Below are 23518 nucleotides of genomic sequence, written 5' to 3' on the forward strand. Positions count from 1 at the left end.
TGCGGTCACGCTGAGCACGGGTCCTGCTGTCCGCCACCTCGGGCGGCAGTAGCGAGGGGGATGGAGGAACTCTTCCAGCGACCCAGCTGTGTCTGCACCGGGAACGCGGCGGCCTCACCGTCGTGCTCAGAGGGTGCAGCAAGAGCAGTTTAAACTTGTCAGCCAGGCTCCAGAAAATAGGGGGAGCAGATCATAACTGTAAGATATCGGGGTGCCGTTGGCACCCCACTCTGCCCCCAGGTCTGCCTCGGTCCCCCTTCTGCTCCCTCCCCGCTTGGCCCCACTTCCGCATCCCTCCTCACCTTCCCCCACCCTGTGTGTCCTGTAGTTCTCCTGGCTCGCCTGCTCATCAGGCTAAATGGCGTCTGTAAATATGGCACTGGAAGGATCCGTGTTCTAGTCCTAGCTAGCTTCCTTCCATAGAATCCTAGAATTGGAAGGGACGTTGCAAAGTCATTGAGTCCAGTCCCCTCCCCTCATGGCAGGACCAAGCTCCATCTAGATCATCCCTGACAAGTGTCTATCCAGCCTGCTCTTAACTATCTCCAGGGATGGAGATTCCACAACCTCCCTATGCAATTTATTCCAGCGCTTCACCACCCTGATAGGAATTTTTTTTCCTAATATCCAACCTAAACCTCCCTGGGCAATTTATTCCAGTGTTTGACCACCCTGACAGATAGGAAGTTTTTCCTAATGTCCAACTGAAACCTCCCTTGCTGCAGTTTAAGCCCCTTGCTTCTTGTCCAGTCCTCAGAGGCCAAGGAGAACAATTTTTCTCCCTCCTCGTTGCCTAATCAATTAGTGCCTGTTCTCAGCAAAGCATGAATTTCTTGAGAGCCACAGGACAACGTCTGACTTCAGCAGAGATTGGGGGGCACTTGATGTCTTGCAGGCACGAACCCTGAGCCTCCAAAGATTTTGCAAATGCTTGAACGAAAAGGGGAGACCAGAAGAATCAAAGCTGCCTTTCCAATTAGTGACATTTTCACGGCCGCATTAGTGGCTCATTAGTGGGAAAAGCCAGCTGCTCCAAGGCCTTAAATAAACTAAAAAGATCTCCCCAGCTTGAGAATATTTAGCTGTGGCTCATGCACATTTCCTTTGTGCCGAGAGCACACCTGAGACGCCTCGTGCGCACACGGGGCTCTGGCGTTGAATTGCTGAGGCGGTTCGGAAAGTCACGTGACCAAATGGGCCATTTATTTTTCTGGTTTGTTCTGTCTCTTTTGCTTTTTTTCAGACTTGATTTTCCTTAGGGGGATGCAGCGTTTTTCTGTCTTGTCTGTCCAGCGCCTAGTGCAGTGAAGTTTCAACTCTGATGAGGGCTGCTGAGCAGAATCGATAATAACTAAATAATGTAGGAGAGAAATAATAGCTGGACATTTGGGCAGAATGGCTGCCCTGTATATACTCGTGGGCTGCCCTGTATATACTCGTGGGCTGCCCTGTATATACTCGTGAAGCATAGGAACGAAGGAAGTGTCAGCCTGGCGCAGACCCAGCGGGTTCACCCTCCTGACTCAGTTTCTCCTGAGGAAGGTGTGCGACCCGCACGGCAGCAGAGGTGCGACCATCTGTCTGTGTCTCCTCCTGGTCATGAATCGAGAGTAGCTTGAACCTCAAGGGCCAAGATGGCCTATCCTTCCGTGGTTCATGGGGAAGCCTGAAAAGGACCTGACTTGCCCCTGGAGCTGTCCATGGGATGGTCCGGAGTATCTGCCCCAGACCCTGTGCTTTTGTGGGCCCCACAGCAGCCGCCCCAACCATCCTGTGCCCCAGAGTGCTCTATGTCCCACTGCTGCAGTGAAGTGGAGCGTAGCGGGCTGGGAGACAGGCAGCGGGGCAGAGCTGAGCAGGCTACCAGGTCACTCTGGCTCACACTGCGGCAACCCATGGAATAACCTGTGGAACTCCTTGCCTGAGTTAAATAAAAAGGTTTAAAAGAGAACTAGATAAATTCATGGAGGTTAAGTCCATAAATGGCTATTAGCCAGGCTGGGTAAGCAATGGTGTCCCCAGCCTCTGTTTGTCAGAGGGTGGAGATGGACGGCAGGAGAGAGATCGCTTGATCGTTACCTGTTTGATTCATTCCCTCTGGGGCACCTGCCATTGGCCACTGATGGCAAACAAGATACTGTGCTGGATGGACCTTTGGGCTGACCCAGTCTGGCCGTTATGTTCTGTAACCTCCCCCCACTCAGGCCCCCCGTAACTACCTGGCTTATATTGTGGAGGGGTGCCACCAGGGCAGGAGGAGGCAGAGCAGGGTGGGGCAGGGGCAGGGCTCTAACCCTGGGGCACTGAGGAGGGCCCCCCCCCCAAGGACAGGCCTGGTCGCTCAGTGCATGGGATGTAGTTTTGCCCAGTCTGCTAATGCCGGTGGGGATCCCAAACTGGATTGGGGCAGGGCTGTGGGGGTGGTGACGGCCATCCCAGCAATTCTCCCAGCTCCCCGCTCTCGGAGCGGGACCGTGGAGATTTCAGCTGGATTGTCCTGGTCAGAAACTCTCCCTCGCCTCCTTCCTGGCGCTCGGGGGAGCGAGTATCTGAGTCACGGTTACCAGCTCAGGTTTGGGGTGCTCTCTCTCACACCGGGCTGTGGGGGGCCCTGGGATTGGGGATGTCGTGGGGCAGGATGGATAGCAGCCAAGCCGTGTAGTGGAGCGACAGTGGGGCTAGAGGTGAGGCCTGAGATGCACGGAGGCCGGGGGGATTAGAATAGCTCCGACAATGCGTTTATTTCCCTCTGGAACACAACCTGCCCCCTGGGGCGCTCCTGTTCTTGGGCGCTGAAGGCAGGGGGAGGGGCTGGAACTTTCGGAGCAGCTCCCCTAACAATAACCTCTCGATCTGTGGGGTGACGCGATGGAGCGATACCGCAGAGGGGCGCGAGGCGGGAGCCTGCACTCCGCTTTCGCAGGAGCGGTGGAAATTGCTTTTTGCTTTTGCAGACCAGGTGTTTGCTGCCGCATGGCGGGAAAGTCCAGTGGAGCCTGGCTGGGAAGGTTTCTTTTTCCAGTCCATCGGGGCCTGACTTTAATTACCCTGCCTCCTCCTTGGTGATCCCTCCTTGGCCATCCCTCTCCAGCTAGGTCACTTCGTCCATCGTGTGGCTTTCTTGGGGACTTTACCTGCCCGGAGCGCATTTTCATGCTCGCCTTGTTTAAATTAAAAAAAAGAAGAAGGGGGGAAGCTTAAAACCAGGCCCGGCAAAGACAGATGTCGAGGCAGTTCCCTCTCCAAATTGTTCCGTCCGTGTGTCTATTCCTGACGTGTGGCCATCCCTGTCCTAGCTCTGGGCTCTCCAGGCAGGGCTCTGCCAGTGCATCTCAGTCCCTGTCTGGCAGCCCCATCCTGGACTGCCCCCACCCCTCTGTCGTGCCCTAGCTAATCCCCTTCTGGGATACCCGCACCGCTGCCCAACTGAAATCACCTCCTCCGGCGAGTGCGGCGGTTTAAGAACGATGGGTCGCAGCCCAGGGCTGGGCGGGGGGATGTCCTGCGCTGGGTCTCGTGGCTGCAGGGGGGTCAGGTGAGGAATGGGGGGGCTGAGGCAGCTCCCTACCTGGCATCGCAGACTGCGCGGCCCCCCAGAAGCAGCCGGCAGCAGGCTCGGCTCCTAGGTGGGGAGCAGACAGGACTCCGCGCCCTGCCCCTGCCCCGAGCACTAGCCCCGCACCCGCATTGGCTGGGAACCTGCTGCCGGCTGCTTCTGGGGCGCAGCAGGGTTTGCGGTGCCAGGAGAGGCAGGAAGCTCAAGCTAAGCCCCTCCTGCTGCCCCAGCCCTGACCCCCCCAAAGCCGGAGCCCCCTCCTACACTCCAAAGCTCCCCTCCTCAGCCCCTCCCCCCCCCCCCCCGGAGCCCACACTCCAGTCACATTCTGACGGGTCGCGGCGTCAACGATTTTCTTCAACTGGGTCAGGAGAAAAAAAGTTTGAAACCCCCTGAGTTCCCCTCCCCCTCCAATGCCAAAGCTCCCCGCTGTCACCAAAAAACCTCCCCCCCTTCATCTCTCAGGTTAGCCCGCCCTGGATCTCGCCCCTCCAAGGGGAAGGTCTGGTTCACGGCGCCTCAAATGACAGAGGAGAGAGGTGGGGGGGGGGGTCGTCCACTCCTAACCCGACCAGCTCCCGAGCCCACCGCTAACTTTGCACAAGGGAACCATTAGGCCCATGGGGCGCGTTGGTTCAAAGGGCTCCGTTCAGGGTCTGCCCCCTGAGCACCCTGGCACGCATAAGGGCTTCGATTTTGAAAGGAGCCGAGGGATTTAAGGGTCCTGCTCTTGTAAGGCCCCTAGCAAATCTGACCCTGAACTCAGTGCGGCCTGCTCTCCCTTGCAATCAGAGGGCTGTAGCCTGGCTCGTCGCTTCTTCCTGCTAGCCCGGCCTGCTCTCTGACTGTCACCGTGCCCGATGTCAGATTTTGTTAAGATTCCTTGTCATCCGTCACTTCTGGTCAATGTTGCCTCTAATTTTTTTCCACCCGTGTGCGGAATACATTTTGTTAGGTGCACCAAGGCACATGTGGATGTGCACCACCTGGAGAAACACAGGCTGCCGGCTGGGGGCGCTCTGCTCCTCAGTAGGGGGCAGCATTTGAATCTCTCCTGGGCAGCCACCCACCCGCTCAGTGTACAGGGAACGCTGCTTCTGATCCATTTTTCCTACCTGGGTGAGCTTGCCGGGAAGGCAGCCAGATCTCCAGGGCGGGTGTACCCCCTCAGCTGCCCAGGGTCGCTGCAGAGGCAAGGTACGACAGACCCGCCTTGCGCTGGCATCAAGCCCACGGACCTCAATGCCAACCCGGCTGCCAGCTTTGGGGGTGTGGAGTCTCCCCGTGTGCAGTGAAACACCCTTAAGTGTGATGGACTCCCAGGCTATTGGAGTGGCAGTAGCATGTAATTCCGGCTGGTTATTTTTCATCTCAAGTGTCCACTTTTCTCTAATGGCAAATCAGGCCAGAACACATGTGTCCGCCTTGTGTCTTCCTGATGCAATTCACGTGAGCGCCATGATCCCAATGAATGTCGGCGCGTGAATGGGGACAATGAATTAGCATGAATGAATGCCTTGTAATGGGGCCCTTCACCAGCACGGAATGGCTATTGAAGGGGAAGAGTACGGCGCTCGCTAGGGCGGGTTTTGGAATTCATTCCTATTAGCACAATTAGGGTGAAGATGACGGGGGTGGGCAAAGGCCGGCTCCGCGGAGGGGGCACTCCAAACGCTAATGCTGCCACTTCTGTGGAGGGCTGGGGTGAGCAGGCGTCTTAAGAACCCAGGGGAGAGGAAGGCGTCCTGTGGGAAACCGGGGCCTCTCCCTGAAACGTCTCTCGAAGCCAGCGGTGAAATGATCGGTGCGGAATAACCCCCCCCCCTTGCGCACAGGAGGCCACAGCTAGTTCAGGTTTGCCGTTTGACCTGGGCCAGAAATCAGGGCCCAGTCTGACATCTGGATCCTGATTTGGCTTCCACATCCCACTCCCGGAAGAAACATTTGGGGGTTGGTCGGGTTCAGGCTTCCAGCTCCGTCCATCTTTGAATGGGACAATCAGCAGGACGCTTTGGGCCGGACTATTTGTACGTTTCACTCTGACACCGGCAACAGCCAAGGGTCAGAGTCTCCAAGCGGCTCCTTGGGCCTTTCGGGATCCTCAGCTGGACTGTGGGGGGCATCTCCTGGCGAGAGAGCCCCTAGCCTGTGTGCACAGCCTGGACCCCTCCTATTTATATAGGAGATCTGGGATAACATTTCAAAAGGTTCATTAAGGTCCTAAGGACCGATTTCTAGATACTCACATGCATCTTAGGGTACGTCTAAACTACATGGCTCCATCGACGGAGCCATGTAGATTTGTTTGTTTGGCAAAGGGAAATGAAGCCGCGATTTAAATAATCTTGGCTTCATTTAAATCTAAATGGCTGCCGCGCTGAGCCGACAAACAGCTGATCAGCTGTTTGTCGGCAGATCGAGACAATCTGGATGCTCCCCTGCCGACACGAGGCATAATGGGGAGGTCAATATAGGGCTTTCAGGTCGGCGCGGGAGTGTCCAGACTAGCGCACTGAGCCGACAAACAGCTGATCAGCTGTTTGTCGGCTCAGCGCGGCAGCCATGTAAATTTAAATGAAGCCGCGATTATTTAAATTGCGGCTTCATTTCCCTTTGCCGATCAGCCTAATCTACATGGCTCCATCGATGGAGCCATGTATTTTAGAATAGTGATAGAAATGTAGCCGTGTTAGTCTGGTGTAGCTGAAACAAAACACAGGACTATGTAGCACTTTAAAGACTAACAAGATGGTTTATTAGGTGATGAGCTTTCGTGGGCCAGACCCACTTCCTCAGATCAAAATGTATTTTAGACACACCCTTAGTTACGTGCCCAGCTATCTCTTTAAGGTGCCTAAATACCTACGAAAATCTGTTCCAAACTGACTTAGGATCCTTGTCCCCTCTCTAGCAATGAACTAGAGAGAAATGAACAAGCGAAAGAAGAGGGAGAGAACGGAGGAGAGGGGGAAACATTCGCGCCACCAAGGTGATGAGCTGGGTATCAACCCAGGGAGGGGAATCTGAGAAGAGGTGTTCACTTGGATCAGCTTGTAAAGGGAGGGAGAGGGAGTGTGTGAAAATTAGCAAGGAAGAGGCTACAAGCTGGATCCACAAAGGACTTCAAAGCGAATATGTTTCAAGAGGCTGTGAAGAGATAAGACTGAATTCCTTCCAGCCAGCCAGAAAGGAACTTGGATTGGCCTCCTCCCGGGGGGAAGCAGCCTTGAGATGACTAGTTTTTGGAAAGGAATGTGGGATGTGATTTATTTTTCTTTCTTTTCCTGCAAAGAGATTCCCGCCTCTGAGGAACAGCGGTCCAGTCCGGTGGCTGCCCCGTTGCTGCTATTTCGAAATAACGACTTCCCAGAGTCATTCAAAGTCATTACTCCCCAGGGCTTCCCGGCTTGGACTCGTTTCAAGGATCCCCCATAATAGGGACACGCTACTTTGTTTTTGTTGTTCCGGGAGTTAGTATTTCGAATGTCGTGATTTTGAAATAGTTGCCTCGTGTGGACCTCTCCTTAGGCGCTAGATTGTCGCCCAGTCTGATTGCAATGGAGGTGTTTCCTTTTGTACAAGTGTAGCTATTGTCACCACCCTCCGTGTGACAAACGGGGAGTCGCAGTCTGACAGCAGTGCGGGTGTTCGCTTCCGCAAGCCGTGTGCCAAAGGGGTTGTTCCTGGAAACATCTTGCCCATCCAAATAGAGGTTTTGGTCATGCAGCCAGTAGCAAGGAAGGCTGGCCTGCGCCCCAGGCGATCTGGATTCACTAAAAAGTGGGTTGTGCCCACAAAAGCTCTTGATACCATCTCTGTTTTTGTTGGTTAGTCTCTAAGGTGCTGCAGGGCCATTCCTGGCGGTGTTCCCTGTAAGCCGTGCACTGGTGCAGTCGCTTAGCAAAGATTCAAACGATACCCAGCTGATTAGCAGAACACCCACAATTGTTGATATTTTCCTGTTGGTGGTGCACATATGCACATGCCTCGGTGTCCATAAAAATTTATTCTGCACATGGATGGAAAAAATCCACACATGGATGGGAAAGATTAAAGGGTCTATTGCTTCCTCACCCTGCCACAAACTCCCTGGGCCTTGCGTCATCCAGGGCGAGTTTTCGACCTAGCTTTGAAGTCGATTTTGAAATCAGTGGGTGTAAGGAGCCTAAATCCCTTTAAAATCTGGGCTTTGGTCTTTAGGCCTCTATTTCCTAGCTGTAAAATGGAGAAGATAACCCTTCCTTCCTCCCCCTGCATTGTCATAGCTGCAGGAAAGGCACCGTCTCTGGTGTGCTCAGTGAACAGTCCTGCGGAGGTATCTGGTGACAGAAATTGGAGCCCAGAGGACGGCAGCTGAGAGCTGTGGCAGGGACCGCCTCACAGACCCCCACGTACGGCCCATTATCTTTCCGCCTCCGTTGATGTTGTTAAACAGGCCCTTGAAATCCCGTGAAGGGTCCTCTAGCCAGACACACACCGAGCGACCTGCCTCTCGGCGCGGCCACCGAATCGCCAGCCAGGCCTGCGGCTCAGGCACACGCCCACACAAAGCACCGACTCTGCCCCCACCCCGGTCTCCATGCCCCACGGCAAAGGCAGAATCTCCTTGGCCCCTCGCACATGGTTCCAGCCCGGCCCCATTTGCATCCCAATGCCCCGGCTCTCCTGAGGGGTCCCTGCATTCTGTCCCCCACAGCGGCTCTGACACGTAATGCATGGCTAATGAAGCCTGACCCACACCCGGGCAGCCCGAGCCCATGCGGACATCTCACCCCCCTCCCTGCAGGCCGGTCACCACCCTGCCCAGGGAGACAAAAGAGCAAGCCGGAGCTATGAGCATCAGGCTAATTTACCAGGAGGCGGCAGGGCGGGGAAAGGCCACGGAGGCCTCATGTCTTCGGTGTTGTCTCTGTCAGTGGGCAAGTGACAGGGTGAATTGCATTGTCGGCTCCCGGTGTTTCCCACAGCAGTGAGGCCAGGCCAGGGGCTTGGAACAGGCTGACGGAGCTCGGCAGCGGTTGTAAAAGTTAACGACGCGAGGGGAGTGTAACCCAGTTGTGAGGCTGGGCGGGTGGGTTCAGCTTTCACATGTCTCCTTGGCTCTTGGCACCAGACATGAGTAAATAACACACCCCACAGTGGCATGGACACACACATGCAAAGACACTGTAGACACCACACCCACACACACCTCACAGTAGCATGACACACACATGCAAAGACACTGTGTAGACACCACACCCACACGCACCCCACAGTGGCATGAACACACACATGCAAAGACACTGTGTAGATACCACACCCACACACACATCACAGTGGCATGAACACACACATGCAAAAACACTGTGTAGACACCACACCCACACGCACCCCACAGTGGCATGAACACACACATGCAAAGACACTGTGTAGATACCACACCCACATGCACCCCACAGTGGCATGAACACACACATGCAAAGACACTGTGTAGACACCACACCCACACGCACCCCACAGTGGCATGAACACACACATGCAAAGACACTGTGTAGACACCACACGCATCACACCTACAAACGCACAGCTACCCCATGTACTCAATTGGAAAATATATGCCAGGCCTCACCCAAAGACACAATAGACACCCAGACAGGCTCACAAGGACAGACAGACGCCTCTTGCTTCCACACCACACCTTCACTGAGACAACACACCTTACTCAGCACCACAGACTCATTGCTCCCCTTCACAAAACCCACCCCAGAATCTCACACTGATGGCGCTACACACTCACAGCAGCGCACTCACATACACACACTCACACACACACCCTTTCCCAAGACCTCGCCACAGTCGGATTCACTTAGGAGACCGGTTTTCCTTTCCTGTTCTGAATTCTCTGCCGCAGGCCCTTCATTTTATATTAATGAACCACAATGAGAGCATACTCCTCCGTACATTTCACATATTACTTCTTAAATGAAAAGGAACACGCACGCACGCACGCACACACACCAAACTTTGAGAGGGGCGTAGGAGGGATGAGAATTGTTGAAATGTTTCTTGCCGAGCTGTCGGAAAGTCCCTGCAGCTCCCACACATGCCTTCCTATCTCGCTAGATGCACCAGAAACGGAGCAAGGAAAGGCATGTTGCAGTGTAAACGCACTGAACTGGGTGGGCTCAGGAGGGGTCTTTTCTTTGCTCTGCTACTGATTTTATGATCACAAGCCCCTTAAGGCGAAAGTGGCCTTGTATTGTGGGCGTGTTCACTGACAGCTCCCCGCCTGAAAGCTCTGGGGAGGGGGGCGGGTTTCAGTTTTTCAAAGGAGCTGAACAGCCACCGCTCACTTGACACAGCAGGGATTTTAAAATCAGGCCCTTGGCACCTCCAACTATGCAGTCAAAATCAAAGGCCATTTTTCAGAAAATGTTAGCCTAAACTGCGGCCTCAGTCTTCCTGCCTGTAAAATGGGAATATGGAGGGGCTCCTGATAGGCATCAAGCACATTGAGACTCTTGACTCAAAGGTACCACAATTAGGCTTGCCAGATACCTTCACAAAAAATCCCGAAGATGGCGGGGGGGGGAGGGGGAATTGGTTGAGCAAAAAAAAAAAAAGAGACCAAACTTGTTGAGGGAAAAAAAAAAAAAAAAACCTGGGGACCAACCACATTTGTGAAGCAAAAAAACCCTTGTTGATATTTTTTAGGGTTTTTGTACCAGACCGAAGACGTGATTTCAGTACTCTCCGGGTGAAAACCGGACACCTGGCAACCCTACCCACGATATTAGAGAGAGTCGGACAGACAGAGTGCTTGTTTGTTTGTTTGTACCAGTAAACATCACCTGTAATGGGTGACACTTACCTGTTCTGGTTACGCAGTGGGGGCTGCTCCATCCCGGGTGGCCCACCGCGGACGACGGGCCAAGGCCCCCTTGAATCAGTTAACTGGTTCAACCAGATTTTACATCCCTAGTTTTAGCCTGTCCAGGAGGTTGGATACATTCCTAGGAGATTTAGACGCTCAATTGCCACTGTGTGTAAGGCATCAAAATCTGTTTGGCATCTTTGAAAAATCTCAGCCTATGTGGGTAGGGTGTCTGCCTTTCCTCCTTCCTCCTTCCTCCCCTTGTGTTGCTGGATGTCTTGCCCTGGCTTTCGCTCTGTGATGCCACCATGCCAGGTACACACACAGGCACCGTGCCAGATAGACACACACACACACACAAACTCATGCGCATTGAGTGAATTTCTGCACCAATTCTCCCGTGCCCTGTGGCAATTCACCCTCCTCCACACAGATTACCTCTCTTAACCAGTAAAAGCTGAATGGGTCCAAACTGCGATTGCCTTGGTGCATCACAGCAAAAAACTCCATGGTTCAGGCCTTTACTTATTTCTCCTAACCCACCAAACTGATATTGGTTTTAGACCGAGTGCACATTCTGAGTTTTTTTGGGGGGGGACCGAGGGAGGGTTCTTCCTGTCCTGGGTTCCTAAGGGCCAAGCGTTTGAAACTGGAGTTTGAAACTTAGAAAAAACCAGCCCTGGCTCATGATAATCTCTCTATGTGAGATATTTAATAAACTTAAAGTTAATTGGATTGTCTCAACTTTTATATAATAATCCCCTCTACAGAGCATGGGTCCAGCTGACCCTGGAACACTGTGTCTGATTCCCTGCACTTGTGATGTGGAAATTGTTCAGAAGACAACAAAAGTGATCAAGGGGTTGGGGAAAATGACAGACGAGGAACGGTTAGAAGACTCTATGTCTGTCTTAGAATCATAGAATACTAGGACTAGCAGGGATCTCGAGAGGTCATCGAGTCCAGTCCCCTGCCCTCATGGCAGGAACAAATACTGTCTAGACCATCCCTGATAGACATTTATCTAACCTGCTCTTAAATATCTCCAGAGATGGAGATTCCACAACCTCCCTGGGCAATTGATTCCAGTGTTTGACCACCCTGACAGTTAGGAACTTTTTCCTAATGTCCAACCCAAACCACCCTTGCTGCAGTTTAAGCCCATTGCTTCTTGTCCTGTCATCAGAGGCCAGGAAGAACAATTTTTCTCCCTCCTTCTTAGGACGAAAACCGCTATCATGCCCCCCCTCAGTCTTCTCTTTTCCAAACTAAACAAGCCCAATTCCTTCAGCCTTCCCTCATAGCTCATGTTCTCTAGACCTTGAATCATTCTTGTTGCTCTTCTCTGGACCCTCTCCAATTTCTCCACATCTTTCTTGAAACGCGGTGCCCAGAACTGGACACAATCCTCCAACTGAGGCCTAATCAGCACAGAGCAGAGTCTTGGGTGCCCTGGAACGCGAAAGGGGCCTACAGTGAATATCTAGGCTGGAGAGGAGTTACCCTGGGTGGTGCAGGGGAGTATAACTAGGATGCCCCAGAGGACAGGAGAATTTTGGAGAAGCAGGCTGTCCCAGGCACCGATCACAGTCCCAGACTGGGACATCCCAGGAGCTCCCCTCACTGCGTTGTCACACACTTGCCTGTGCAGCCGTCCCTCGCAAGCCCACGAGGGATTTGTGCTTTGCCCACAGCCGGGGATTTTGCGGGGAGCCACGTTTTCCTTCGTTCCTGTGCAAAGCCGCATCCAACCTGCCCCACCCAGATAGGACACTCAGGTGACAGGGCTCTGGCACCGGCCCACGGCCGCCGGGGTACAGGCCGGTGACCCCAACACCCAGAGCATGGAGCTGAAAAGCTTTTTCGCCAACAATAGGAAGCAGAACGGGCGTCTGACCCTTCGCCCGGCGAGAATGACTCAGCCGCCCGTCTCCCTTTCGGGCGTTCGTTCCCAGGGAAGCTGAATGTGCTCCGTTCTGATTGTGCATTAATTCCTGCCCACCAGCAACCTGTGCCCCCTCCCTTCCTTCCACCCAACCCTTGAATTATCTAGACGCTACATCTTCATTATACCCCTGCTGCGGAGAGCCAAGTGCCACAGAGCTGGGAAATGCTCCTTTCTCTAGCACAGGGAATTGAGGCTCGCGTGCCGCATACCTCCAAACAATCAGAGCCATAATAAGCCCATATAGAATCCCTCTCCTCTTAAGTGCAGCACAGGCATTAAATGTAATTAAGCCTCCCAACAGCCCTTTGAGGTAGGTTAAAAGAAGCGCTGAAAATTGGAGCACGCACAGGCTGACAGGAGGAGAGATTTAAAGAGCTGAATGTGTCTAGCTTGGCTAAGCATGGCTGGAAAGAGGGCATGAAAACCATTAGCAGCTGATCAAATCCCGGACACGCAGGGTTCATGGACGGGCCAGCTCCAAACACCACTCAGCTGGACCATATCCTGCCCTTGTAAGCATTGGCAGCATGGGATAGAGGAGGGAGGGGGGATTTGAGAGCAGCCTTCAACTCCCTGAAGGGGGGCTCCAAAGTGGATGGCGAGAGGCTGTTCTCAGTGGGGGCAGATGGCAGAACGAGGAGCAATGGGCTCAAGTTACAGAGGGGGAGGTCTAGGTTGAATATTAGGAAAAACTCTTTCCCTCGGAGGGTGGGGAAGCGCTGAGATGGGTTCCCTAGGGAGGGGGTGGAATCTCCATCCCTAGAGGTTTTTAAGTCCCGGCTTGACAAAGCCCTGGCTGGGCTGATTGAGTTGGGGTTGGTCCTGCTTTGGGGAGGGGACTGGACCGGATGACTCCTGAGGTCTCTTTCAGCCCTAGGATCCTACGATTCTATGACAGTTTTACCAGGTTACTTGTAATGGGGCATGCTCACTCACTACTGTTTTCTCTCGCGAATACCTTTGACACCTGTAGGGATTGGTGTGTGGTTTATTTAGAGTGCTCCCCCTTTCCACTGCTAGTCCATCACTGCTATTTACAGTCCCCAAGGGGTCGCCGTGTTAGTCTGTAACTTTAAAAATAACTGGCAGGCCTGTTGCACCTTAGAGACGAACAAAAATATATAGATTTGCGAGCTTTCATGGGTAAAACCCACTTCCTGAGATGAGCTGGAAGTGGGAATTACAGAATCCGAGGGATATATAACAGCAAAAGCAGCAAAAACAGAAAAAAATGGCCATTGTAGGACCATGATAATTAAGCTAATTACATCTGGCTGGCAGTGTCCCCTACATAGCATTTGATGTGGAAATGCGAATATCAAAGGCTGGGGAAATTGTCTTTGTAGTGCGTTAGCTAGTTATTATCTTGACTGAAGCCCAAGTTAATAGTGTCAAACTTGTAAATGTGCTATTCAGTTGCAGTGTTATTTAGCTGCACAACGTCTTCATCCAAAAGAGAGAAATTACCCTTTAAAGACTAACTCAGCTATCTCCTGAAGCTTCTAACTATCCAGAGTAAAGTGCTACCAGACTATTTGTTGGGTTTTTTTAAGTTTATCCTGTACAGACTAACAAAACATGTAGATGGGATCATGAGCTTTCATGGGCACAGCCCACTTCTTCAGATGATCAGAGATTTGGATGTCCAGGACCAAAATAAATAGGGAAGAAAGGCCAGGGGAGAGAGGGGGGGAAGCGGGGGGAGACAAGAAGAGGCAGTGGGTAAAAAATATCAAGGGGAAAGTGGAACTGGAATGTAATAGGAGAAACAAATAGTTTCAAAATACCTAAAGGCTGGATAGTCACAAGAGGCAGATAAAAACTATTAATTAGCAAAGAACAAATGGTCAGGCAGCACTTAAAGACTGACAAAACTTGTAGATGGGATCATGAGATTCTACATAGACAAAGAACCATTGTTGGGTAGGTTGATAATGACCCAGCTGTCCAGTATCTTAATTCAATCCATGGGTGTGAGAATCAAACTTTGTGAGTGAGTGAGTGAGTGAGTGCCTGTCTGTCTGTCTGCCTGCCTGCTCACTCTCCTACCCTCCCTACCCTCCCTCTTCCTCAGCATTTCTTTCCTGCGTTCTTTCTGCTCTCCCTTTTAATGACTTCATTAGCCCTCCTCAGCTGGGGCTGATCTGGCCTGAGTACTCCTTTCCTCCAGCAGATGCTCCCCATCATTCAGCTGCTGGTTCCCAGAGCTTTGTCACTTTTTTTTGAGGATATATGGCTGGTTTTGAGGGGGCAACTGAAATCCCTTTCCAACAGTGTTCCCTGTAAGCTGGGCACTTGGGCAGCCACCCAAGAGTGGCTGATTAGAAGAGCAGCCACAACCGGCAGCATGCGTTTCTGTGGGTGGTGCACCTCTACACATGCCTGGGTGCACAGCACAAAATGTATTCCGCACATGGACGATAAAAATCAGAGGGAATATTGCTTCCCAAAGGACGCAGCTTTGTCTGCTTTTAACAGCTGTGTTAGTCGAGCTGTCGGCACAACCCCCCTCAAGCAGGAACCGCGATAGCAGCAAGAGCACACTTCTAGCCCCAGTACTTAGTCCGGTACAGTGAGCACAATAAATTTGCGTGGCACACGAGCTCTCGTTATTATCTGACCATGGCTCCTACGGGTCCCAATCATGGAGCAGGACTTCATTGTGCGAGGCACCGTACAAACCCAGAGCCGACAGTTCCTGCCCCTGCGTCTATATTAGGGATTCACCGGCCCAGCTAGGTCATAATAAAATCACACCCCTTAACCATCATCATGATGCCAGCGAAACTTTTAAATGTGGACCTGGTCATAGACCATAAAAAGCCACCGGGCCCCAGTAGACTTTGGGTGCCAGGTTCCTGCTGCACACATGCAGTGCCCCTCTGGCTCCGGTTCCTCAACCAAACGCAGATTCCTCCTAGAATTCTGCCTTTCTCTGTCCGTCCTGGGGGCGTTCGTCCTGCCAGGAGGGGGGAGGGGAAGCCATTTACGCTGGGGGAAGAAATCAGCATCGGCGTTCCATGGTTCTCAACTCCACCCCAGCGCCGCGGGGTCTGGAGAGGACACGCTTCTGCTGAGATCTTGGCTGCAGGGTATTGAGCCCGGCCTAATTGCTGGGCTTGTTTTGCTCCAGGCCTTTTCGTAAATAGCTGGAAACACGCTGAGTTCCCTCCGCATCCTCCCGCCTTGCCTTTCCCTCGTACGTGGGGGCGGGGAGGGTTGCATGCAAGGGGCCCCGATGGGCAGCAAGGGGCTAGATGGGGGGAGCGCCGAGTTCCGACAGAAAATTCCATCGACCCGATTGCCCGATTTGGGGTCAGGAAGGAATTTTTCTTTGCAGCCTGAGTCACTTGCAGGTTTAAACTAGCGTTACGTGGCGGATTCAGGGGTGGGGACCCTCACCCGGATGTGGCCCCGGGCTTGCCTAGATCCGGCCCCCAAGGCTGGGGGCTCCTCCCAGCATTGGGGGGGCCAGTGCTGGTGCTCCAGCCCCCTTCCAACCTCTTTGTGGGGCTGGAGCGCACAAAAGCTGCTAGCCTGCTTCCTCCTCCCCACCCCGTCCACAGGCTCTGGTGTGGGAGGGGAATGTGGGGAGCATCTTTCTCCTCAGTCAGGGGCCACAGCAGCGAGGGGTTGGGGGCTGTTTTGCTTCTCACTCTTGTGCAGCCCCCCACTGGATTTCCTGTGGGTCAGAGGCCCCCGACACAAAAAACGTTCCCTGCCCCTGCTCTCACTTGGTGAGTCGAGGACCGGGTGCCTGGGGCAGGGGTCTGTCTGCGGCCTGCGACGTGCAGGAGGTCAGACTGCAGGGGTGACACGGGGGGGAGTCGCAAGGGGGAGCACGTGCCCTCGTGCCGTGGGTGGAGGGGCACAGGGCCGGCCAGTGGAGCCAGAGTCTCTAAGCGCCGGGGGGAGGAGACTCATGAGGGGGCCGGCAGCCTGCAGCATGTCGCTCCGGCTCACTCGCGGGAAGCAGAGCTGCACGGCCAGGGGAGCAGTGGACCCCAGCCCCACTAGACCCTCCAGGCCAGAGGCGGGGAGGGGCGGAGCAGGGGTGGGGATCCCAGGGGGTGTCCCGGCCCTTCCCCAGGCTGGGGGGGGTCACATAGCCAGTGGCCCCCCCATGTCACCCCTCACCAGTCGCCCCATCAGACTGGATAATCACAATTGTCCCGTCGAGGCTGGCTGTCTATGAGGAAAGGCATTTCACCGGCCCTTGTCGCGGCCGAGGGGTATCCACAGTGCCTGGCATTCAAGCCGATGTTTGCCGGGCAGCTGGCCTTCCTTGGAAACAGTTTGATTTGGGCGTCTAAGGGGAGCGCCGGGAGCTGCCTGCAAACACACAAAGGGAGCAGAACAGGGGCCGGTTGGTCTCTGTGGAGCCTCTCTTCCCGGCAGAGCGAACTCATGTTCTCCCCCCCGCCACGCCCTTCCTCCCAGGCGAGGCTAACGAATGCGGCCAGGCTGCTGGAGAGCACCGAGCGGCCACGGCCAGACTGCTGGGGGGTGAGGTGCTGCCCTGGGTTCGTAGCTCTGCCCTAGACCTAGCCGCATTATGAGTGCTGTCCCAGGGAATTGTGGGAGAATCTTTCTGTCCCCTCTGGGCATGGGGGGGAGCGTGTGGGGAGCAGACAGGAGGACACGTGGCAGGCAGAGCGGCTGTGTTGGCAGGCTGATCGTTGAGGGGTGCCCACAGCCCGACCCTCTCCTCCACTCCTGCTCACAGCATGGCCGCACTGGCCGGGACTTGCCTTCGGCGCTAGGCAAGTTAGAACGCGAGGGCGGCCAGCCCTCGGGCAGCGGGAGCAGAGGCCAGCCGGAGAAGGGAAGGTGAACGGGTGAGGTGAGGGTGCCTGCGTCAGCGGAGTCTGGCACGGGAAGAGGCGGCCCCAGGAGCGGGTGGAAGATCCCTTTTTTGGAGATCCTCCAGCCGGTGGCTTTCTGGGAACCGTGCCACGAAGTGAGGGAGGTGGAGATTCCATCGTTCCAGCTCCGGGGGGAATTCAGGCAGCTCGTGGGGGAGCTAATCAGAGTCTTCCTCATCCCCAGGGGAAAGCCCTTCTATGGTGTGTCTACGCTGCAGGAAACCAGCCGGGGCTGGCCTTGGTCTGTTGCCGCAGGCTGACGGCTCTCTGGCCGTTCAGGCACAGCCTAGAGCCAAGGCGCTCGACCAATGTTCCTTCTCCATTTTTTTCTACCCATGTGCGGAATAAATTTTGCTACGTGCCCCAAGGCATGTGCGGATGTGCACCACCAGGAGAAACACAGGCTGCCAGCTGGGGGCGCTCTGCTAATCTGCGGGGCGGCATTTGAATCTCTCCTGGGCGGCCGCCCAAATGCTCAGCGTACACCTTCGCTGCAATGTCATTGCCTTCATGGCCCAAGCAAGTTGCCAGCTGCGGGGGTTTTCTTGTGGCGCAGAGGTTAGAGATGCAAAATCCCAGGTAGTTAGTTAACCAGTTAAACGTTAAGTTTCACCAGTTAACTGATTCAAGGGGAGGCAGGCGGGAGGGCCCCTGTGGCCGGGGTAGAGCCCCCCCACTTCCCGCTGAAGGCTACTCTGGCCGGGCTGGAGCGGCCCCTGCCTGCAGTGGGTGGGTGGCTGCTCTAGTGCCCACCAGTGAACCGGAACCGGTAAGCATAGAATCACAGCACACTAGAACTGGAAGGGACCTCGAGAGGTCATCAAGGCCAGTCCCCGGCCCTCACAGGGCCGTCTAGACCACCTCTGAGAGACGTCTGTCCAAGCAGCTCTTCAGTATCTCCAGAGATGGGGATTCCACAACCTCCCCAGGCAATTTATTCCAGTGCTTCACCACCCTGACAGGCAGGACATTTTTCCTAATGTCCAACCTCAACCTCCCTTGCTGCCGTTTAAGCCCCTTGCTTCTTGTCCTGCCCTGAGAGCTTGAGAACAATGTTTCTCCCTCCTCCGTGTGACACCCTTTCACGATTCGTGTTCGCGTCACCCTTCACATCCCTCATAGCCAGCCCCTCCGAGGACGTGGGTTTTGCCCGCGGACGCTCATGAGTCTATACATGTTGGTTCGTCTCTACGGCTGCGTCTATGCCGCCGCATTAGCTACTGCGAAAGAAGCGGCTTCCTCGTCACAAGCGGGAGTCGTGTTTTCGAAGTCACGGGCTCGGGCGTGTGGGCGCTCGCCTGGTTATTTCGAAATAACACCCCAGTGTAGACAGGCCCTCGGGTGCCACAGGACCACTTGGTGTTAAGTCACAGCCTGACACGGCTCCCCCTCTGAACCCCTGCTTGAGGTACCTTGTGCGTCTCCTCTTCCTCAGTCCACCAGCCTCCTTTCAGTCAGAGCCTGTTCTTTGTACGGGGCAGAGCGGGGAGGCCTGCAGGCTAACCATGGCCTGCGCGCTCAGGTAAGCTTGATTTCATGCGCATGCAGGCGTTGAGGCACCCCCCCCCCCGGCGCTCAGTCATCCCCGTGCATTCGCACATGCATACACGTGCGCACGTGGCATTCCCACGCACTTACACGCCCCTGCACAAACAGGCATTCCCACGCACGAATGTGCAAAGGGACACACACCCGCCCGCCGTTATCTCGGATCATGGTGGGAAATGGGCAGAGGGACGGGGAGACGGGCAGAGGGACGGGGAGACGGGCAGAGGGACGGGGGGACGGGCAGAGGGACGGGGAGACGGGCGGAGGGACAGGGAGACGGGTAGAGGGACGGGGAGACGGGCAGAGGGACGGGGAGACGGGCAGAGGGATGGGGGGACGGCCTGGCTCCAGCCTGGCTGCATTACAAGCCCTGGAGGGGGCCCGATGAAAGGGCAGGTCAGCTGGGCGGCAAAGTTAATGGAGTGGCTGGGCAGGACAATGGGCCGTTGAACAATGGGGGATACTGATGCCTCTGGAAGAGTCCTGTTGGTTCAATACAGGGCTTAAGGGAGGGAGTGTGTGTGTGTGTGTGTGTGTGTGTGTGTGTGTGTGTGTGTGTGTAAGTGGCAGGACAAATAAGAGGGTATGTGTGTGTGTGTGAGCAGCAGAAGAAAGATGTGTGTGTGTGTCTCTGTGTGTGGTAGAAGAAATGAGTGTGTGTGTGTGTGTGTGTGTGTGTGTGTGTGTGTGTGTGTATAAGTGGCAGAAGAAAGAAGAGAGTGTGTGTCTCTCTGTGTGTGAGAACAGCAGAAGAAAGAGGATGTGTGTGTCTGTGTGTGTGTGTGTGTGTGTGTATGTGGCAGAAGAAATGTGTGTGTGTATGTGTCTGTGAGCAGCAAAAGAAAAAAGGATGTGTGTGTGTCTGTGTATAAGTGGCAGAAGAAAGAAGAGAGAGAGTGTGTGTGTGTGTTTGTGTGAGTGAGCAGCAGAAGAAAGAAGAGGATGTGTGTGTGTGTGTGTGTCTGTGTGTGTGTGTGTGTGTGTGTGTAAGTGGAAGGATAAATGTGTGTTTGTGTGTGAGAGCAGCAGAAGAAAGAAGAGGGTGTGTCTGTGTGTGTGTGTGTGTGTGTGTGTGTGAGAGAGAGAGAGAGAGAGAGAGAGAGAGAGCGCAGCAGAAGAAAGAGGAGCAGTTGCCTGTGGAGGAAATACAGCCCATGATGGTGGAAAAAGGGACAAGTGAGCCCGGGGGTTTGAGAGCCGTGGCTACCAGATGCTAGATGAGGGCAGAGTTTTATTTTCACTCTCCCTTAGCGGCAGAGAGGGGTGGCAGGTTAAGTGCATGCTGGGGATGTGACTGGGTACCTGGTTAACCAGGCGATGCTAACTAGCTAATGGGTAACCGGTGCCACGGACGGAGGGCTGCTCCGGCCCCGCCAGCCCTCCACACGGGGCTGGGAGCTGGCAGCCCATCTAGCGTGAGGCTGGAACAGCCCCTGTCTGCAGTGGGTGTGTTGTAGGCAGGGGATGCTCCGGCTCTCCCTCCCCCCTCCTAACACCCCTTTCATCGGTTAACAGACTAACCGCTGCATTTACCCTTAACCGATGACAGGGGGTTTTACAGCCTCTGTGTGTGCAATGGCACGAGGAATATTTCAGAGGCAGACGTGGTGCTAACTCAGGAAGGGAACGTCCCCGAATCACACAGGAATCTGAGGACTGGGAGGTTGCTCCGCGCTGGGTCCAGCAGAAGAAAACCTTCCTCGGAGCCAGCAGCCCGGAATTTAACTTAAACCGATTCTCCCGTGGCATCTCCTTCCCCAGCACCACACGCCCGGCCGAGGGAGCAGCTCCCCCTGACACGCCCGCAGAGCTGTGCACAAATCCGATTCCTCGGTGTGCTGGCAATTCGGAGGTTCTTGACGTGGTCCCAGGGCCAACAACACTTGTTTTCAGTTTAAAACAACAATCATGAAAACGTTATAAAAACTTAAAGTACATAAGGATGGCTAGACTGGATCAGAGCAAAGTCCATCTAAGCCCAGGATCCTGTCTTCCCACGGAAGCCAATTCCAGGTGCCCCAGAGGGAATGAACAGAACAGGGAATCCTCAAGTGATCCCTTTCCTGTCATCCTTTTCCAGCCTCTGATAGAGGCTAGGGACACCACCCCCACCCAGCCTGCCTAATAGCCATTGACCTAACCTTCATGAATGTATCTAGTTTTTTTTTGGAACCTGTTAAAGTCCTGGCCATCCCAACATCCTGTGGCAAGGAGTTCCACTGGTTGGCTGTGTGTTGCATGAAGAAATACTTCCTTTTGTTTGTTTTAACGCTGCTACCTATTAACTTCATTTGGGGTACGTCTAGACTACATGGCTCCGTCAACGGAGCCATGTAGATTTGTTGTTTTGGCAAAAGCAAATGAAGCTGCGATTTAAATGATCGCGGCTTCATTTAAATTTACATGGCTGCCGCGCTGAGCCGACAAATAGCTGATTAGCTGTTTGTCTGCTCAGCGCCCTAGTCTGGACGCTCCCCTGCCGACATCAAAGCCCTTTGTCGGCAGCCCCGGTAAACCTCGTCCCACGAGGAATAACGGGGCTGCCGACAAAGGGCTTTGATGTCGGCAGGGGAGCGTCCAGACTAGCGCGCTGAGCGGACAAACAGCTGATCAGCTGTTTGTCGGCTCAGCGCGGCAGCCGTGTAAATTTAAATGAAGCCGTGATCATTTAAATCGCGGCTTCATTTGCCTTTGCATATGTGTCTTATCTACATGCCTCTGCCGACAGAGGCATGTAGTCTAGACCCAGCCTTGGTGACTAGGGATGTAAAATCCCTTTAATTAGCGAACCAGTTAAACGTTAAGGATGTGTTGTAGGTGACACATCTGGTTTTCAGGATGCCCTGCTGCTGGGGTAGAGAACGCCCCCCATGATCCCTGCAGCCCCCAGCAGCCAGATCTGCCCTTGCAATGCCCTTGAATCACCCGGTTCTAGCCTCTTCCATCACTTCTTGTCTCCTGCAGGTTTGCAGCTCCTGGGCCCAGCGAGAGCTTTGCTATGACTGCAGTGCAGCCCATCACCACCCGCAGCCAGAACACGTCCATAGACGACACTCCCGGGCTCTCCTCTCTCCTCTCCATGCCATCGGCCCCAGGGCATCATGGGGAGCGTCAGTAGCCTCATCTCCAGCCACAGCTTCCACAGCAAGCACTGCCGGGCCTCTCAGTACAAGCTGCGCAAGTCGTCTCACCTGAAGAAGCTGAACAGGTACTCAGATGGGCTGCTGAGGTTTGGCTTCTCCCAGGACTCCAGCCACAACAAGTCCAGCTCCAAAGGCAACAAGAATGAGGACTTCTTTTACATCAAGGTCAACCAGAAAGCCCCTGGCTCCCACCGGACAGATTATACCTCCCTCTCCAGCGGGGACCTGGGCAGCCAGGCTGGCGCGAGTAGCATGGACTTTGGCACGCCCACGCCTCAGAAACTGATGCCATTCTCCAATCAGCTGGAATTGGTTAGTAACAAAGACACATCGCACTGTGTTTAAGGCCTTTTACCAGTTAAACAGTTAAGGTTAACCAATCAAGGTTAACCAGTTAAGGTTACACGGTTAAAGTTAACCAGTCAAGATTAACCAGTTAAGGTTAAATGGTTAAGGTTAAACAGTCAAGGTTAACCACTAATTATGGTTAAATGGTTAAGGGTAACCAATTAAGGTTAAACGGTTAAGGGTAATCAGAGGGGCTGAGGCAAGGGAGAAAGGGTGCTCCAGCCCAGCAGCGGGTGAGATGGCTGGAGAGTCTCCCCCACCTCACTCGTCCACCTTTAATGAGTTAATCGGTTAAACAATATGTTTACCAGTTTGCCAATTACATGGGATTTTTCATCCCTACTGAGCACTCTCCCTGTTTACAGCCAGCGGAGTGGCTCATGCCTTTTATGCAGCCTTTCACATAGTCCAGCTACGCTGCTGTTTCATCCGTGGCACTAGGCTTAGCTGGAAGCTCAGGTAAGTGCCAGCTGTGCAAATTGCAGCATATAACAATTTGCCCTGTCTCCATTAGATGCTGCTACACCAACAGCTGAGATCAGGGCCAATCTCTGCAGGAGAGAAGACCCAGGGAGGGGTGGTATCTGAGCAGTTGCAGACAAACCAAGGCAGATTCTTGGATTGTGGTAGCACTAGGGGGTAGGACAGGCAATGTGGTCCAGTGGTTAGAACTGCGTCTGACTCAGGACACCTGGGTTCTGTTTCCAATTCTGCCACTGATTCATCAGGAGAGTCCCTTCATGGAAACAAAATTCCCAAGCCTACAGGCCGACCGAAGACCCCTAGAACGGTGCTTCACTGTTTGTGTCCGACCCCAAGACTGATCAGGTTTGAGATTTCATTGCAAACTCCAAACCCAGACCAATTTCCCGAGAGACTTAGCAGCCACGGAGTTTGCTCAGGTTCTCAAAATCTCCAAGCTCTGCTGAGTACCACGTGACTGAGGTCTGCAAAGTAGCAAGCCCTTCCTGGTAACAATGAGAGTGAGGGAGAGAGAAATGAAAACACCCTCTGATATAAAACAGGAAGGTTGGCTGCAAGGTCAGGGGGCTATCTTGGTTATTGTGAAATCTGGGTTCAGTTCCTTGCTGTGCCACAGACTCCTGGTGTGCCCTTGGGCACATCACTTAATGTCTTTCCGCCATCTGTGCAAAGCAGATAATATCAGCATCCAGCCTTACAGTGGGCGGTGAGGATAAATGCATTAAAGGATTGTAGGCTGCTCAGATACTATGGTAACAGGGGGTATAATAA

The 23518-nt window shown here is 53.9% G+C and overlaps 1 protein-coding gene across 2 annotated transcripts in view; it reads left to right on the forward strand.

The window, feature by feature from the left end:
* Positions 1–23518, forward strand: part of LZTS1 (leucine zipper tumor suppressor 1) — a 46376-nt gene that overhangs the window by 13952 nt on the left and 8906 nt on the right. For both annotated transcript variants that reach the window (XM_075910947.1, XM_075910949.1), the window contains exon 2: positions 21738–22228. In XM_075910947.1, the coding sequence (XP_075767062.1) occupies positions 21875–22228 (354 nt within the window). In that variant the 5' untranslated portion in view covers positions 21738–21874. The remainder of the gene's footprint in view (positions 1–21737; positions 22229–23518) is intronic.

The sequence above is a fragment of the Pelodiscus sinensis genome, chromosome 28 (assembly GCF_049634645.1).
Source record: "Pelodiscus sinensis isolate JC-2024 chromosome 28, ASM4963464v1, whole genome shotgun sequence".
Classification (NCBI taxonomy): Eukaryota; Metazoa; Chordata; order Testudines; family Trionychidae; genus Pelodiscus; species Pelodiscus sinensis.